We start from the raw sequence: 16,693 nt of genomic DNA, 5'->3' as shown, positions 1-16,693 counted from the left end.
TTCACTCAGGCCCATTCCTGCTGCACCCAGATGCTCTACTCCTCGCTTCTCAAAGCAGCTTTTGCAGCCCAGCACTGGCAACAGCTGGAAGCTCATAAATTTGCAGAATCTCAGGCCCCATCCCAGACTGACTAGACCAGAATCTGCATTTTACCAGGATGGCCAGGACTTCCTGTGCCTGGTAAAGCCTAACATACACTAACCCTGAGGCTCCGCCCTCTTTTCCTAGGATCCTCTAAGACCTAAAATGGATCCTAGGGTCTCCTGATCTCCAGCCATGTTTCTCTTGGACACAAGGCCCAGATTTTCAGCTCCCCCAGCATGATCCCCTTTGGGGAGATGAGCACATGAACTGCTCAGTCTCCCCGCCCCCATCCCCACTGTGCCTCATTCCCACGTGGCCCCAGAAGAAGCAAGGATGGGATGAGGCTGTCAAAGCAGCATCATAAAGCGCATGGAGCCCTGAAATCCATTTCCTCGGTCCTAACAAAAAATGCGGCTCCTCGGGAGCCAGGACTGCCCTCCACCAGCCCCCACCCAGCTATTTATTTACTTATTTTTAGTGTCTGCTGTGCAGCAAAGTGAATCAGTTATACATACACATATATCCCCTCTTTTTTAGACTGCCTTTCCATTTAGGTCACCACAGAGCATTGAGTAGAGTTCCCTCTGCTATATAGTGCGTTCTCATTAGTTATCTATTTTATACATAGTAGTGTATATATGTCAATCCCAATCTCCCAATTCATCCCACACACCCCCTTCCCCCTTTGGTAACCATAAGTTTGTTTTCTACATCTGTGACTCTATTTCTGCTTTGCAAATAAGTTCATCTGTGCCATTTTTCCAGATTCCACATATAAGCAATATTATATATATTTGTCTCTTTCTGACTTACTTCACTCTATATGACAATCTCTAGGTCCATCCATGTCGCTGCAAATGGCATTATTTCATTCCTTTTTATGGCTGAGTAATATTCCACTGTATATATGTACCACATCTTCTTTATCCATTCCTCTGTCAGTGGACACTTAGGTTGCTTCCATGTCCTGGCTTTTGTAAATAGTGCTGCAGTGAACATTAGAGTGCATGCATCCTTTCGAATTATGGTTTTGTCTGGATATATGCCCAGGAGTGGGATTGCTAGGTCATATGGTAGCTCTATTTTTAGTTTTTTAAGGAATCTCCATACTATTCTTCATAATCTGCTCAGCTCGTTAATATGTGGTGGGGGGCTTTGCAGTCAGACCCCAGTTTGAGGTTCGGCATTGCCCCTTAACAACAGCTGTGCATTAGGTAAACGGTTTAACCCTCTGAGCCCGATTTCTCTCTGTGAAACAAATAATCTATCTTACTGACGCGACTCTGGAGAGGACCAACTGAGCTAATGTGGGTGATGCCCTCGGCAGAGGTTCACCGGATTTCTCTCTTCTCCCTGGGATGGAAGAAGAAAGATTGAGAAGGAAGAAAGACTGGTCTTTCCCTTCCACCCCAGCTCCAGCCTCACTTCTCTGCAACCTGCCATCCCTCATGGCCAGCGAGCCCTTGGGCATGCCTTCTCGGCCACATTGTGATCCCCTCAAAGGCCAAGCTCCTGCTTCCACCCTCGGCTGGCCCGATGTCCCTGCTTCCGTCACTAACCCCGCACTGTGGACTGGCTCTGCTCCACCACACCGAGCCACGCCCTCCCGCCCCTCCTTCTCCAGCCTCCTGCACCCAGCGTTTCTTCCCCACTTTCCCTGTAGCGTCACCCGGGATCGTGCCTGAGCTACTCCAGAAGCGGCCTCCCCACTTCATTTCCCCCCCTGTTGGCCCCCACCTCACTCCACTGCCAGGTGAATCTTCCAGAAACACTGTCTTCCCCAGATCAGAAACCACCCATGGCCCCTTCACCCTCAGTGCTGGATTAGTGGCTATCTCCTGGCCTGCCTTGCTGTTCCTCCTGCACCTGCACAAACCCTCCCCTCTAGGCAAACTCAGTGTCCCCTCTGTGCCTTTGCCGATGCTTCCCCGCCTGGCCTTAGCACCGCCCCTCCTCTCTGCCTAACGGGCAGTGGAGTGAGTGCTCAGAAGCACAGGCTTTGGAGTCAGAAAGACCTGGGTTTGACTCTGTCTCCACCACTCACTGGCTCTTGGGCAATTGACTTAACCTCTCTGCCCCTCAATTTCTCCATCTGTAAAATGGGGCCACACCACCTTTCAAGGTGCCTGAGGGGTTTAGGCAAGACGATGATTGTAAAAAAACAAGAAGAAGTGCTTCATGCAGAGCCTGGTTATACTAAGTGCTCTGCATGCTGGAGCCGTGCTATTGTTACTCTGATGCTTTGGTTCAGGTGCCTCCTCTGTCATGAAGCCCTCCCTGATCACTGTGGCCTGATTTCACAGCGTCTCCGCGAGGTACTGTCCTGTTGTCTCTGCGGGGCTCTGCTAGTTGGGGGATCATAGGCAAGTCCCCTTGCCTCTTGTGCCTCGGGTCGTTCATCTGTAAATTGGTCCTGAAAATAGTACCTACCTTGTGGGCTTGCGGCAAGGGTTAGTGAGTGAATGTATGTGAAGCGCCTGGCACATAGAAAGCTCTGTAGGAATGTTAAGTAGTATTAGTTTTACCGCAGTCCCATGGCATCTCCTCTGCCTATCCCTCCTGTCGTCAAATGAACTATTAGTGCCCTGAGTGAGGGACTGAGACTCCTACTTCCATGAGGCCTCCCCCAGCACCCAGCAGGGAGTGGTGGGCCCTTGAGCCTCCTCCACTTGGCCTTCTCAACTGGCCACCTGGCAACAACTGCCGGTTCCACTGAGCTCTGAGACCTTCATTGCTCCCTTAATGCCAACATGCCAAAGTCTGGGTGGGAATGGGAGTCCTCAGATGTGCCTCTCAGAGGGGCCATGACCTCCAGAGCCCCCTACCCTGCCCTTGAATGCCCCGTTTCTCCCAGGCCTCCGGTCAGTAGGAGTCACCCCCGGGGACTCGGGAGAGGCCCTCTCTCCTACAACTAACAGCCTCTCTTCTTCCCAAGCTGCTGCCCCCGACTCAGTGAGGGGCCCCAGGGCAGAGTGCAGCTACAAGGAGCCAGAAGGTGGGATTACACGCGGACATGGGCCAGGGGCCAGTGCTGGGTGTTTATTGCCAGTGCCATCGACCCACACAGCTCACTGTTTATCTGTCTTCCTGACACACCTAATTACCCAGGTTGCAGCTGCCAGAGCGTTTGCTCTTCCTAAATCACAGGCTCCCATCCCTCCTGTCGCCCAGGCCTCCAGGCCTCTGCCTGCAGAAGGGCTGCCATTGATTTTGCCGTTCCCATTTATGATCTACAAGGCTGTGCATCACTGTTGCACATTCTACCTTAGTTTATTCTTCTGGGAGTCCCTGGTCAGCTCAGAAGCCAGGAGGCTGGAACCGGGGAAGAGGCTAAGTACGTGGCGCCCTAAGCCCTCTGGCCACAAAGCCCAGAACGTGGCCCGAAGTCAACACCCCCGCGTAGCAGTTTGCTAAGAACCAGGCTAGTTCTGCCGGATGCTGACAGGTGAGCTGCAAAAAGGGGTTCCATGGCCGAGTATGTTTGGGAAAGGCTGGCTTAAGTCAAATTAAGCCTGTAATTTATTGCAGGACTTCTCAAAGTTTCGATAGACTGATGTCCACTGAGAATCTCCAAGGGTGCATGGAAGGTGCAGTCTTTCCTGAACGCAGGCGATCACGAAATCTTTTCTCCAGGCAGCTGGCAGAGACCAGGGTTCCACAAAGCACACTTTAGGAAATGTTGGGAAATGTGAGCGGGGGAATTGGGGGTGATGAGGCAAAGAGAGGGGGATAGAGTCACCCTGGGCTCGTTTTTTCCTCTTGTCTAGCTAAGGCAGGAACTCGGTGGCTTGAGAAATTTCTCCCGCTGAATGCAGAGGTGCCCGTCAGAGCTCTGCAGAGCCCCAGCTGCCGGCAGCTGCTTTCTCACCTAGGCTAAGCTTTGGTAGAGTTTAACCTCGGGATTTCAGGTGGGACTAGACGAGCTGGAGGTACAGTCTAAAGAGGCCCTGGTTTGACAGAGAAGGGCAAGGGTCGCTCGCTATTGTGAAAGCTGGGCACCCGGAAGCCTGCAGTGCCGTCCTCGGAGGCCCCCCAGGCATCAGAAGGCGATGACAAGGCTGCCACTGCCTCAGGAACAGCCATGAGGTTGGCAGTCTCGGTCCGCAGTCCCTTTTCCACAGTCCTGAAATCCAGAACGCTCTGAAAGCCTCAAGTGCTTTTTTTAAGTTCGTGGGAAAGTGAATTGATAGCAAAACCTGTCCTGAGCTGACATGAGCTATTTATGGGCTTTATTTATCCCACCTAGTGTGACTGTTCATATATTTCACTGCAGAAATATTAATGTGTTTAATTACAGGGTGCTGCCCCAGTCCCTGATGGGGGTGTTATGTAATAAACGGTGTATGCACTGTGTTACCTTTCTGACACGTGAAAGGAAAAAATATCTCAATCTCTAGACACATCTGGTCCCCGGGGATTGTGACGAGGGCCCGGGGGCCCGGGGTGGTGCAGAGCAGCCAGAGGACAGTCCCCGCGTGCCGGCCCGGGGCCCCAGAGTTTTCCCCTGCGGTTCCCACAGCGATGCTGGGAGGGAGGAGGCACAGCTGTTACCCCCAACTCTCAGATGAGGAAACCAAGGCTGCGAAGAGGATAAGGAACCGGCCAAGGCCCCGAGCAAACGGGAGTCAGAGCTGGACACAGGCTCAGGCCCTCTGAGTCGGCACGTGCGCTTCTGTCCAGTTCAGGCTCCTCAGCGGCCCCGGTGGGCCGCCCTCCCAAGCCAAGCAGCTCTGTGCAGACCCCAGCTGCGGCTCCTCAGCCCAAGCCCCACCCCACAGACGCCAGTGGGACCCCTGGATCTGCCCTCCACTCTGCTGGGAAAGGGCCTTCCCCTCCTCCTCTGCACCGCCGGGAGGGTCAGGCAGAGTGGCACAGCTCTGCCCCCGTGCCAGCTCCCTGGAGTCTGGCTAGCATCCCAAAGGGCAGCTCCAGGCCCCACAGACGATGCGCCAGCCCCTGCGTCTTAGAAGGTCCCTGTGTGAGGCCACTCAGAGAGCACACCCTTTGTCCTATCCCAGCTAGAGCCACCTGAGGAGCCTCCTGTGCACAGTCCTCACCCACACACACTCACACTCATCCACTCACTCTCACACTCATTCTTACACTCACTTGATCTCACACTTACACTCATTTTTACTCACATTCTCACTCTCACCCACCCACTCACTCCTGTGCGTTCCTACACACTTTCACACACTTATACTCACACTCACACTCACTCTTACACTCACTCTCCCCACACTCACCCTCACCACACCCCTGCAGTGCAGAGCTGAGGTCCCGGAAGCACCTCAGAGGGTCCCCGCATCTATGAACGGGAATAATCATTTCTGTCTAGGACCTCCGACCCCTTTGGGGAATGGGTGGCGCCGTGCTAAATCTTTCAGATGCATCGTCTCATTTACCCCTTGAATTAAGCTGGAATGCAGTTATTATTGTCATCCCCATTTCCAGATAAGGAAACTGAGGCTCAGACTTGCCCAAAGTCAACAACTAGAGCCTAGAAGTAGAATCTCGGTAGAACCGAGCCTGAGACTCAGTCCCGTTTACTCTAAACCCCGAGTTCCTGACCACTGCGCCACCTGCTCCCCTCAGGCTGCGCCCATTGCCTCTCCACAGACCCTCACCCCATCGGAGTGCCGATCCCACTGCCATCCGGTTTTCCTGGCGTGTTGGTGACACACCTGTCAGAGCTCAATTTCCAGCCCCTTCCTCGATTTGGACTTAGAGACCCACCCGCCAGCCCGGACCATTTCTTCTGAGACCCAAATCAGGTCCTGTGATTCAGCAGAGAATGTAGGCGGCAGCTCCTGGAGAAAGAGACGTCCTTGGTTAAGTTTGGGCGTGAAATACTGGCAATCCCAGGGTCGTGCTCATGGTGTGGCAGGAGCGCAGTGCAGACCGCGAGATCCCGGGTCAGCTCCAGGCCCCAAGACCCCGTGTTGAGGGTCAGCTCAGCACACAGGAGTGGGCACACCGCCTCCCAACTTCCTGAGGGCTGGGCCTGCCATTTTCATTAGCCTCAGAGTCTCTTCTCTCAACGGAGAATCCCTGTGTGTCCCCAGGAGAGGGGTCGCAGCTGCCTAAGCACTCACCGTGCAGCAGGCAACCCGTCCACCCGTGGCCCCAACCCCTGCGGTAGGTGCCGCACCGGCCACCAGCCCTCCCTTCCCTCCTCTCTCCAGGGGTGGCCACGTACACGGACAAGTTGTTCAAGTTCCGCAATAACCGCTGGGAAGACATCCTGAGTGACGAGGTCAACGTGGCCCGCGGCGTGGCCAGCCTCTTTGCCGGGCGCTCTGTGGCCTGCGTGGACAGGAGGGTGAGTCCAGGGGTGCACAGGGGCCTGGGGAGAAGGGGGGCACACAGCGATGTGTGGGCCAGGAGGGGAGCCCCAGGCAGACTTCCCCGGACAGAGCGTGGCTCCCGAGGGCAGAGCCCAAGGCCGCTCCCACAGGGCCTTACACACAGTAGGTGCTAACAAACTTTCACATCCTTTCTCCCCTGAGGCCTTTCCAGCAACCAGGGGCTGTCATCATTGTGTCCACTGGACAGAGGAGGGCACTGAGCCCCAGCTTGGAGCAGGGACCTGCCTGAGGACCCAAAACAGATCGGTGGTGCGGCTCGGACATGAATCAGAATCTCTCAGCTCTGAACCTTGTGTTCATTCATTCATTTATTCAACTCTTATTGATGAAGTGCCTACTATGTGCCAGGCATCGCGCCATCAGGCCCCCTCCCCCATAAGTATTTATGGAACAAATGAAGGCACGAGCAAAGTGGCTCCTGGGTGGGTGAGTGGAGGGTTGCCTGAATGTACAAGTACTTTAGTTAACCCATAGCTCCATCAATTCTTTCCCGCCCGGCTAGTCCACCCGACACACAGGTGCTCAACTCGGAGTGCGGGGGAGAAAGGCCGAGTGGTGAGGGCAGGAGCAGCTGCAGCCATCTGCCCTGTGGGGGCGCCCACCCCCCACCCCCGGGTGTGTGTCCCGGCCAACCCAGCCAGAGCCAGAGCGTAGAGTGGAGGTGATTTATCCCTCCTGTCACCTGCTTCCCTGCCGCCCCCTCCCTGGCTTTATGAAACAGTCCTCACTAAATCAGGGACCCAGCTGCTGCCCAGCTTCCATGGGAGCATCTCTGGCCCCCATTCTGGGGACAGGCACAAGGGGGCCAGCTCATTTCGGGACTGAGATGGGGACTGAGATGGCACCGAGGGGATTGGGGATTCAGCGTGAATCTTCACAGCGGGGGCCTCCAGGCCTTGGGAGAAGGCAGGTGCCAGGTATAAATACTTATTTCTTATCAAGCTGGTGCTGGGAAGAGCACCAGGCCGGGCTGTGAAGCCACACTTGGCCCTGACCTGACCCGCCTGGTGGGAGGAAACCGGGAGGCGGCTCAGCGAGCGGCCCCAGGGACTGGGGGTCCTGGGGGGCGCCAGGCCTGGCCGCGCTGCTGCCAGGCCTCTTCCCGTGTCTCCTCCTGGCTTCCTGTCTCACCCCTCCAGGACCAGGGCTGCCACACTTGGCTAAGGCAGGAATCTTCTCAGCACTGGTGGGAGGGCCTGAAGGTTAATCACAGAGAGACTCGCTCTGTCCTAACAAGGTCATCTGAACACCAACGCACTTAACCACAGGAGGGAGGCACCATGTGAAGTGCAAAAAGAGAAAGGAAGAAAGAGACACTTTGGCACGAAGCACAGGAGGCGGGCGCTTAGCGGCTTACTCACTCCCTACTCAGGCCCAGCCTCAGGGAACTAGAAAACGCCCGCACAGCTGGTCTGCCGCCAGGAGAGGGGCTACTTTCTGTGTCCAGACACCTTGGCAACCCCTGAGGCCTGAGAACTGTGGAGAGGTCAATGCCAGTGCAGAAGTTGAGAGACAGGGATGCAGTGTGGTATGGGAAAATACAAGCGCAATCATAACGTTAAGAATATAATATTAACATAACAAAGACAATAATAACATAATAATAGCTAACGCTTGTTAAACTGGCCATGTGCCAAGCTCTGTGCTAAGTGGTTTCCACGTACCATCTCACTGAATCCTCAAAGTAAGCCTATGAGGTACGTGTTATCATTATCCCCATTTTACAGATAGGGAAACTAAGGCTTCTAGCAGTAAGCTACTTGATCTTGGTCACAACAGTAAGTGGCAGGCAAAGGCAGGAATTGAGCCCTGCCTGGCTGAAAATAATCAGATGCCTTTTACCTCCCTGCTGCCCTGCCTCTGGGTAAACCCGTATCAGATACACATTTCTAACCCCAGGTTCTATTACAACGGTTGACCTACTCCTTCCTCAGCCCCACAACCCCTACCTGGGGCCTGTTAGCATACCTGCTCCAGACTAGCAGCCCCAGCATTGTTAGAAATGCAAATTCTCAGGTCCTACCCCACTCCACCCTCCAGACCTACCAATCAGAGCCCCTGCGGGTGGGGCCCCCGCAGCCTTGGTTTCAACTAGGCCCAAAGGTGACTCTGAATTATGCTAAAGCTTGACAGCTTCGCACCAGGTAATAGCCTCAACCCCTACGGTGTGCCGTTCTCTCCCGCTCCCCTCGAAGCCCTCATCCATTCTCTGTCCCAAACCTGGAACACCTCTGCCCTTCATCCTCAGGTGCCTCATTACTCATCCACCTTTCTGGATCCAGCTCAAAGCCGATTTCTTACAAGAAGCGTTCCCTGATCGATAATGATTATGCCTCATGTTTATATAGCATTTTTATCTTTTCAAAGACCTTTCACATGCGTTGTCTCATTTCATCTTCTCAGCAGCCCTGCCAGGAAGCAGGGGGGTTATGATTCCCACTTAACACGTGAGGAGATACGGCCAAAGTGGGTGAGGGACCTGCGCAAGGGCACAGAGCCAGTTAGGGGCAGAGCTGTGACTAGGATCCAGACTGACAGCCCCAGACCAGTGGTTCTCAAAGTGTGGTTCCTGAAACAGCAGCACCAGCTTCACCTGGGAACTTGTTAGAAATGCAGATTCTTCCTGAATCAGAAACTCTGGGGATAGGACCCAGCATCCATGTTTTCATAAGCCCCCCAGGTGATTCTGAGGTTGGCTACATGGTGAGACCCACTGCCCTTGACCCAAAGCTGCAGAAACACCTTCCTTCCCCTGGAACTAGCTCCCCCTCCCAGAATTACTGTGGTCAAGTTCACATGTGAATTTCTGCAGTCTTCTATAACTGTAACACATCTGTGTTTTCCTGTCAACCCAATACACTGAAGTAAGGAACTAGGTATAAATGAATTTTATAAATATCCTAATTTCTAGCAGAGAGCATTTCAGTTCATCTGGGCTTAATTGCCCATTTGTCGATGAGATTGCTAACAGCTGGTAGGGTCAGGAAGCGTCACAGTGGTGGTGCACTTTCCCCTTTGGCCCCATTCATTCTCTCTTCATCCAGCCATGCCACACACATATACCAAGCTCCTGTGATGGGCAAGAACCTTTCAAAGTTCTCCCCTAATCACAAAACCATGTTGTAAAGCAGTGCAACTCAAACTTCGTTTTTGTGTAGGGATCACTGGGGATCTTGTGGCAACGCAGGTTCTGATTCAGCAGGTCTGGGCTGGGGCCTGAGAGTCTGTATTTCTAACACGCTCCCAGGTGACACGGATGCTGCTGGTCCAGGGACCACTTTGAGTAACAAGACTTGTAAAGCATGGATTCCCAGGTAGCAGGCTAGAGACTCAGGGAACCAGAAATGAAGGGGCAGAGAAGTCTTTACAGAACAGCTTGGCCACCTTCTCCAGCGTCCTCCCCCGACAGGCCCCGCCTTGCTTTGTACATTCTGACAGCACTGAACGAACTGTTTGTGGCTTCCCGACATTCATCACTCTCTGTCTCATCTCTGCCTGGAAGGTTCTTTCCCCTCCACTTCACCTGGCCAAGACTTCTCTTAGAAAGCCTTTTCTGAACTCCCCATGGCTAGGTGCCCTTCCTCTGGGTTAAGAGCCCCTCTTCTGTGCACCCAGGAAACCCTGCACACACTCAATCAGACATATAATTGTTGATGCGTCTGCTTCCGCCAGGAGACCCTGAACTCCTTCCTTGGCTTCACGCACCTGTTGGACCCAAGTGGCTCCTAATCAGTTTCCCCAAAGAAAATGGTCCCAAAGAAGGGATAAAGTGACCAGTTAGGTGAGAGGGGCTCTCATGGGACCATTGGACGAGAAATAGAAGAAAGCATAGAGAGCTGAAAAGAGGCGGGTGACAGAGCACACTTTGCTGTCTTAAATTCAGCTGTTTTTCCTGGGTTGTTTTGTGTTTATAGCTTCTTTCATTTTTTTTTTAACTTTTATTTTTTATTTAAGTATAGTCGATTTACAATGGTGTGCTAGTTTCAGGTGTACAGCAAAGTGATTCAATTATACATACATATATATCTATGTTTTTTAGATTCTTTTCTCTTATAGGTTATTACAAAATACTGAGTATAGTTCCCTGTGCTATACAGCAGGTCCTTGTCAGCTTCCTTTAAACTAGACTGTAAGCAACCTAAGGACGAAGACTTGGTCTTAAGTACATTTATACCCCAGCACCTTGCACATCGTTAGAGCTCAAGAAATATGTACTGTCTGATTAATTGGACAGAAATGCTGCAAGGGATAAGAGGAAAGCCAGAAAACTGATTGAGAAATCGTGTGGATCTCTTGGGGGAAAGAAGGCATCCATTGAAGAAATAACACCATTATAATAACGGGCAGGAAAGAATCTTTCATCAGCCGTGTCTTGGACTAGAGAAGAGAATGCCTACAGCAAGGAGGAGCTGGTGCCCAGGGCTTCTCCTGGATGCAAAGGGAAAAATATACATACGTATTTGAGACAGTGTTATAAAGGCAGGAGCAATATACTATTTCTTTCTGGTAACGTGGGAAAAACAAGGGGGTGGAAGTGGGAAGGAGGAGCCTGGCGCAGCCGAGCCTCTCGAGCTACCCAAGTGTTGGAATGTAGAAGTCCAGGGTGGAGGTGGGGCAGGGAGATGGCTCAGGAATTTGCTTGTCACCCTGGCTGGAGCGAGCTGGAATGGGAGAGCGAGACTGAGAATAATGGGAATTGGTAGATCAATCAATCAGCAAATATCTATTGAGCAGCTACCCCGAAAACTGTCTATAAAAAGGTGGTTGTGGAGCAGAGGGAGGGATGTTCTTCTGGAACAGGATGGAAGGAAAAGCGGGGCCGCTTTGCTGTAGGACTCTGGGGGTGTCGTGCGCTTCGTAGCCTCTATGAAAAGCACCTCCGGAGTTGTGTCGTGCAAGGTCACGCACGCCAGACCCCGGGAGCAGAGGCCGAACCCGCGAAGGAGCTATGGTCCCGCGAGAGGAGCGGGGGAGCTGCTCTCTGCCCCCACCCCCACCCCCACGCCGTGGTCCTGCTCACCTACCCTCCTTCCCTTCCTCCTCAGGGCTCCGGACGCTACTCCATCTACATCGCCAATTACGCCTATGGTAATGTGGGCCCTGACGCCCTCATTGAAATGGATCCGGAGGCCAGTGACCTCTCCCGGGGCATTCTGGCGCTCAGAGACGTCGCTGCTGAGGCTGGGGTCAGCAAATACACAGGTAGGCGGAGTGACATGGGGGGCTGTGAGCTGGAGGGGCTGGGGGCTGGAACCCTGCAAGGCTGAGTCTAATACATCAGAGACCACCGGAGAGGGTGGGTTTGTGTCCCTGGGGAGGGAGGATGAAGGCTTTATTCCATCCCACCACCCATAGACGGCTTCTTCCCAGGCGACCTCTCCAGATGAGGAAACATCTGGCAGGGGTGGGCTTTTGCGGGGGGCCCAGTGGGCGCCATCAGACAGCCAAGAACATCACCACATCATCCTCTCCTTGGAACCTCTTGCCCCATTCCCTGCTGTAACCCAAACGATGGGTGAACAGGTTCTGTAGGAGAAAACTGACAAATCACAGAGGCCAAGATTTAAAGCATTCTTTATTGCCAAACAGCAGATGAAATTATTTACCTACACATAAGTGGCCAGGAATTGAGTGCTAAATCCCTAAGCTCCAGCTGGGTCCCGTCTCAGATAACTGAGCTCAAAGAATTGTGTTCTTGTTCCAAAACCTCTCCAGCACTTTTTTTGAAGTCACGCTCCCCGCACATCTTTCTGGATGGGGGACCTATTGTCAGAGTCTCTGACAGGGAGATTGTTCTAGGGAAGGCTGTTTTTCTAATTCCAGCACGGCTGCTGACTAAACTCTGATAATCTGCCAATAGACTGCTGATGGCAGAGCAATCCAGTTCCTGTTTGGGGTGCCAAAAATCAGGAAGCCAGAGGTGTACACAGCTTCTCACGTGAACTCTGGCCTCACTCACACCCAACCTGCACTTTGGGTGTAGAAATTCCCTCAGTGGTTGACCTTCCCGATATATCCATCCCAATTTGCAATACAGAATTCCAAGTGGCAGCTGGCCTGGATCCAGGTTTGGGGGCTGGAAGGATCCTTGAAGGGTCATTTGGGCCATTCCCCCTGCCTCCGGACACCTGGGTGGTGGCATCATCTCAAAGTCCTACCCAGAAAGGGTTGTCACAGCCTCTCCCAAGTTTACCATGCCTTTCTCCAGCCAGCTCTCCACCTCAGTGAGAGGGAAAGATTGATGTTGACCTGTCTGACAAAGTTTGTGGGAACAAACGGCTAGACAATAAAACAGTTTGCACAGCTCAAGCTCCATCAGAATGCGCGAGAGCTCTGCCTGGGAACGTGCAGCAGAGAGGCTGAATGTCAGTAATAAACCATGTTTTCCTGGGAAAAGGAATAAACATGCAGGAGCTTCAGCCTCGACTTGTGCAGACAATTTTTCTGAACAGTTCCCAGTTCTACACAGTGGCCTCGTTTGGCAATTAAGTGCCTTGATCTGCAGGAGAAGGAGGGTAGACTGGGGAGACGAAGCACTTGAAAATGATGAGCTGGAAGGGAGGCGAGGTCTGGGAGCGAGGGTTATACACAGAATCAAAGAATTCAGAAGGCTGGGTGTGAGCATATAGGGGACACTGTTCACGCTGGTGGGGCTGGCAGAAGGGCTGGCAGGAACCAGGGACAGGGAAGGAGGACACCAAGAGGAGACCGCTGAGGAGCGCAGGGTGGGGATAGGGGCACTGGCCAACTGTGCCAGGCTGTGCTGGAAGGACGGGGCAGCTCAAGGAAGGGACAGCAGTTTCCGTGGAGCATGCAGGCAGGCCGGGGCAGCTGGCATGCCCAGAGGACACGTTAGAGCAGCTTTGCAGACTTCCAAAAGCCATTTGGCTGACAAGAACCTATTTGGCCCACCAAGTTACTATTCCGTCTGCCCGCCTTCCCTAGCCCACCCTTTCCCTGCCCTCCAAGCCCCCCAATGCTACCGTGCAGCCCCCGTCGTCACTCTGTTCATAACACATGGACATCTGGCTGGAAAACTAGCCCAGAGCAACCTCCTGAGCCCCAGGAATGGACCCCAATGTAAGGGCCTGATTGCCGAGGCTCTGCCACGTGGCCAGTGCTCAGCTCCAGGCTGGTGCCCTGGGGCCTGGGGAGTGGGGAGAGACGCAGGCAGTGAGGGAAGCAAGCCATGTCCAGATGTGCAGTCAGGTCCCCAGAGCCAAGGCACACAACACCCATCTGCCAGACAGACCCCGGAGAACCTCCTGTTTGCAAAAGAACAAATCCAGGTCCAGAGAGGAGAAGAGACTTGCCCAAGGTCACACAGGAGGTTTGCAGAGAAACTAGCACTTAGAGCCCCGGCCCCTGATGCCTAAACTGCCACAACCAGCTGACCTTTCTGATGACCTCCAGCTTGAGAATCCTGCTCCAGCCTGCAAGACAGAAGGGGTTGGTGAAAGAGGAAGGGGCACAACCACCGAAAACTCAGCCCCCGGGATTGGCCCTCTGGATTTTAATTGCGGCTCCCGGTTTTTTGTTTTTGTTTTTGTTTTTTGGGCTGAAACACCTGCCTGGCCTGGGCTGCTCAGGGCAGCAGGGGGTTGGCCCGGGCATCCCGGTCTGCAGGCCGGGCAATGGCGAAGCCCGCCCCGGGCTGTCCGGCTCCGCGGGAGGAGGAGGGGAGGCATGTTGTCCAGACCCTGCCGGCGGCCGCCGCTCTACTGGGTCTACAGTGCCATCTAGCGGCCAGCGTGCCCGCTCTCGGGGGACTCGAGGGCCCCTGGAGGGCGGCGCAGCCAGAGCTGCTGGCGCAGAGGGACGGCCACTCCCCCATGGTTCCTGGTTCTCCAAGACCCCAGCTGCCTGCAGCCTCTTGGAGCCTGAACTGCCCCGCATGGGAATCCTGAGAACTAGCTCTCCCCATGAGAGAGCCAGGCAGGAACTCAAGGTGGGGGAAGGTGGGGACCAAAATGTTTGCACTGCCTCTCTGGCCCCGAATGATCTCAGGAACGTCCCATGGCCTCTCTGAGGACCTTGAACTAGCCGTCGAGCAGAGCTGCTAAGTGGACAGGATCTGGAGCCAGAGCACTGGGTGCAGATCCTGCCTCCACCATGTCCTCCTTCCCAGGCAGCAGTGGGCAACTTATTAACCTCTCTGGGCCTCAGTTTTCTCACCTGAAAAATGGGGGTATTAAAGGAGACAAACATAGAGCATGCCTGGCACAGGGCCTAGCACACAGGCAGTACCCACCGAGTGCAGCAGACATCAACACCCTCCTCTGAGGTTCTGAAGGAAGGATGCCAGGACCCTGTGCTGGGCATCTCCTGGGTGTAGGGAGCCCAGGGGGAAGCACAAAGCAGGCAGGGCTAACCCCTGCCCTGGAGGTATTCTGCATGTGTCTCCTGGCATGTCCTCCGGTCCTGGGCACAGGCGTGGGCATCTTCAGCCCTGTTCCCACTGGAATCCATCTCTCTTCCCTTCCTCACTCTGGACCCTGCCTCGCCCTGGCCTCTACTCCCTCCCCAGGAGCTCTGCAATTTGGCCTCACCCTTTTAGGGAGCATCTGTCCAGGCTGCAAGGTGGTGATTAAAGAAGACTTAAAAGAAATTTGGAAAGAAAATGAAGGTGGATTTATGATATTGGGTGGGGAGTTTTGCTGTTGGCTGGGAGCAGTGTAGAACAAAGCAGAGGACAGATCTGATTTACAGGAAGTCATTATCGGAGGAGACAGAGATGCCTAAAGCCCAGCTGAGGCCTTCTGGAGGACCCCTACCAGCCGCTCCAGAGAGGTGACCCGGGGCGGCAGAGTGGGGGCCTCAGAGTCTCCCGGGCTCCCAGGCAGTGCTGGCCTTTCAGTGGGAGTGCAGCCAGACCTGTCAGCTGGGGACAGGCAGGGCTAGAGTGACAGGCTCCTCAGCCAGGGCCCGGGACCCCCAGGGAGTACAGCCACAGGCCCGCCAAAGGCCCAGGAAACACAGAGTGTCAGAAGCATAAGATGATTGACAGGGAGGGACATCATTTTTTATTCAAAGCAAACACAGATGTTATAGAATACAAATGCAATCTTGGTACACATTTTCTTCAGCTAAAACAAGAGAGGTTTTTTTTTTTAATGTCAAGCCTATGGCTGGCCATTCTGGGCCTTACCGGGAGTACAGACCCCTCTTCTGCTGAGAGCGAACTTGAGTAGAAAGGTTTGAGAGCATGCTGTGGGGAGAGTGTGGCTCTGGGGTCACTGAGACGTGGGTTTCAACTGTGATCCATTGCCTGCTGGCTGCAGTTATGCCTCCCTGAGCCTCGGTTTCCTCACCTAGAAAATGATGAGGTGAGGTGAATCGTGCATGATACCTAGTACACAGGACTGAACTGGAGCTATTCCTGCCCCTCCTTTTCCTGCCCCCTCCCTGCCTCGGGGGGTGGGCACACAGAGAGGAGCGACTTCCCTCCTGTACCCACCAGGTGCCCAAGGTTTGAAAATCCCCACAAGTGGACAAATGATGGAGCCTGTCCTCCTGCCACCCCATCTCCCTCAGTGTCCTGCAGGGACAGACCAGAGGGATTAGGGGTGAGTGGGAATGTCCTTGTCTAATACCCTCCACACCAGTACACTCAGAACCCTGCCCAGCATCTGGACCACTCTCAGAGGACCCGGGGGTAGCAACACCAGCCCTAACATAGTATGATTCTGTGTTAGAATTTTCAGGAAGTTTAGGCCGTTATCATCCTGCCCTTCTCACACCTCCTTCTCCAACACACACACACACACACACACACACACACACACACACACACACACACACACTGTCCATTCCTTCACCCCTGCATGTTCCAGTGCTTTGCTATTCTTTTACGATATCTTGGATGTTCTCGGCAACCTGCAGGCCTTAGCATCCACTAGAATCATTAATCAGCAGAATAGTCCCACAGGTCCAGGTTCCTTGTCTGACAGCCTCTCCGCGGAGCCCCCATGGTGCAGACTGTAGAGGGGCCCAGGAGGATGCACTGAAAAGTAGAGCTGGAAGGAGCCTTGCAGACCTTCTCATTCCCCCCTCCACTTCACGGAGGGAGACCAAGGCCTGGAGGGCACAATTCCCAAGTTCCTGCCTCCAGAGAAGGTGCAGAGGCCGGGCAGCCCCTAGAGGCTTTTCCTTAGCACCGCAAATCCCCTGCCTCTTCATCCCGGACCCCCTGCTGTACAGTTGCCGCAGCATGCAACCACCCCGCTCCCTGCAGCCTCTC

General features: G+C 53.9%; 1 protein-coding gene across 2 annotated transcripts in view; it reads left to right on the top strand.

Annotated features, from left to right (window-relative positions):
• Positions 1-16,693, top strand: part of CRTAC1 (cartilage acidic protein 1) — a 136,611-nt gene that overhangs the window by 89,017 nt on the left and 30,901 nt on the right. For both annotated transcript variants that reach the window (XM_007456231.1, XM_007456230.1), the window contains exons 4-5: positions 6,271-6,407; positions 11,499-11,655. In XM_007456231.1, coding sequence (XP_007456293.1) covers positions 6,271-6,407; positions 11,499-11,655 — 294 coding nt within the window. The remainder of the gene's footprint in view (positions 1-6,270; positions 6,408-11,498; positions 11,656-16,693) is intronic.

This window comes from Lipotes vexillifer, unplaced genomic scaffold (assembly GCF_000442215.2).
Source record: "Lipotes vexillifer unplaced genomic scaffold, Lipotes_vexillifer_v1.1 scaffold184, whole genome shotgun sequence".
NCBI classification, from domain to species: domain Eukaryota; kingdom Metazoa; phylum Chordata; class Mammalia; order Artiodactyla; family Lipotidae; genus Lipotes; species Lipotes vexillifer.
The sequence above is the reverse complement of the archived record's forward strand: the minus strand, read 5'-3'. Positions and strand labels throughout refer to the sequence as shown.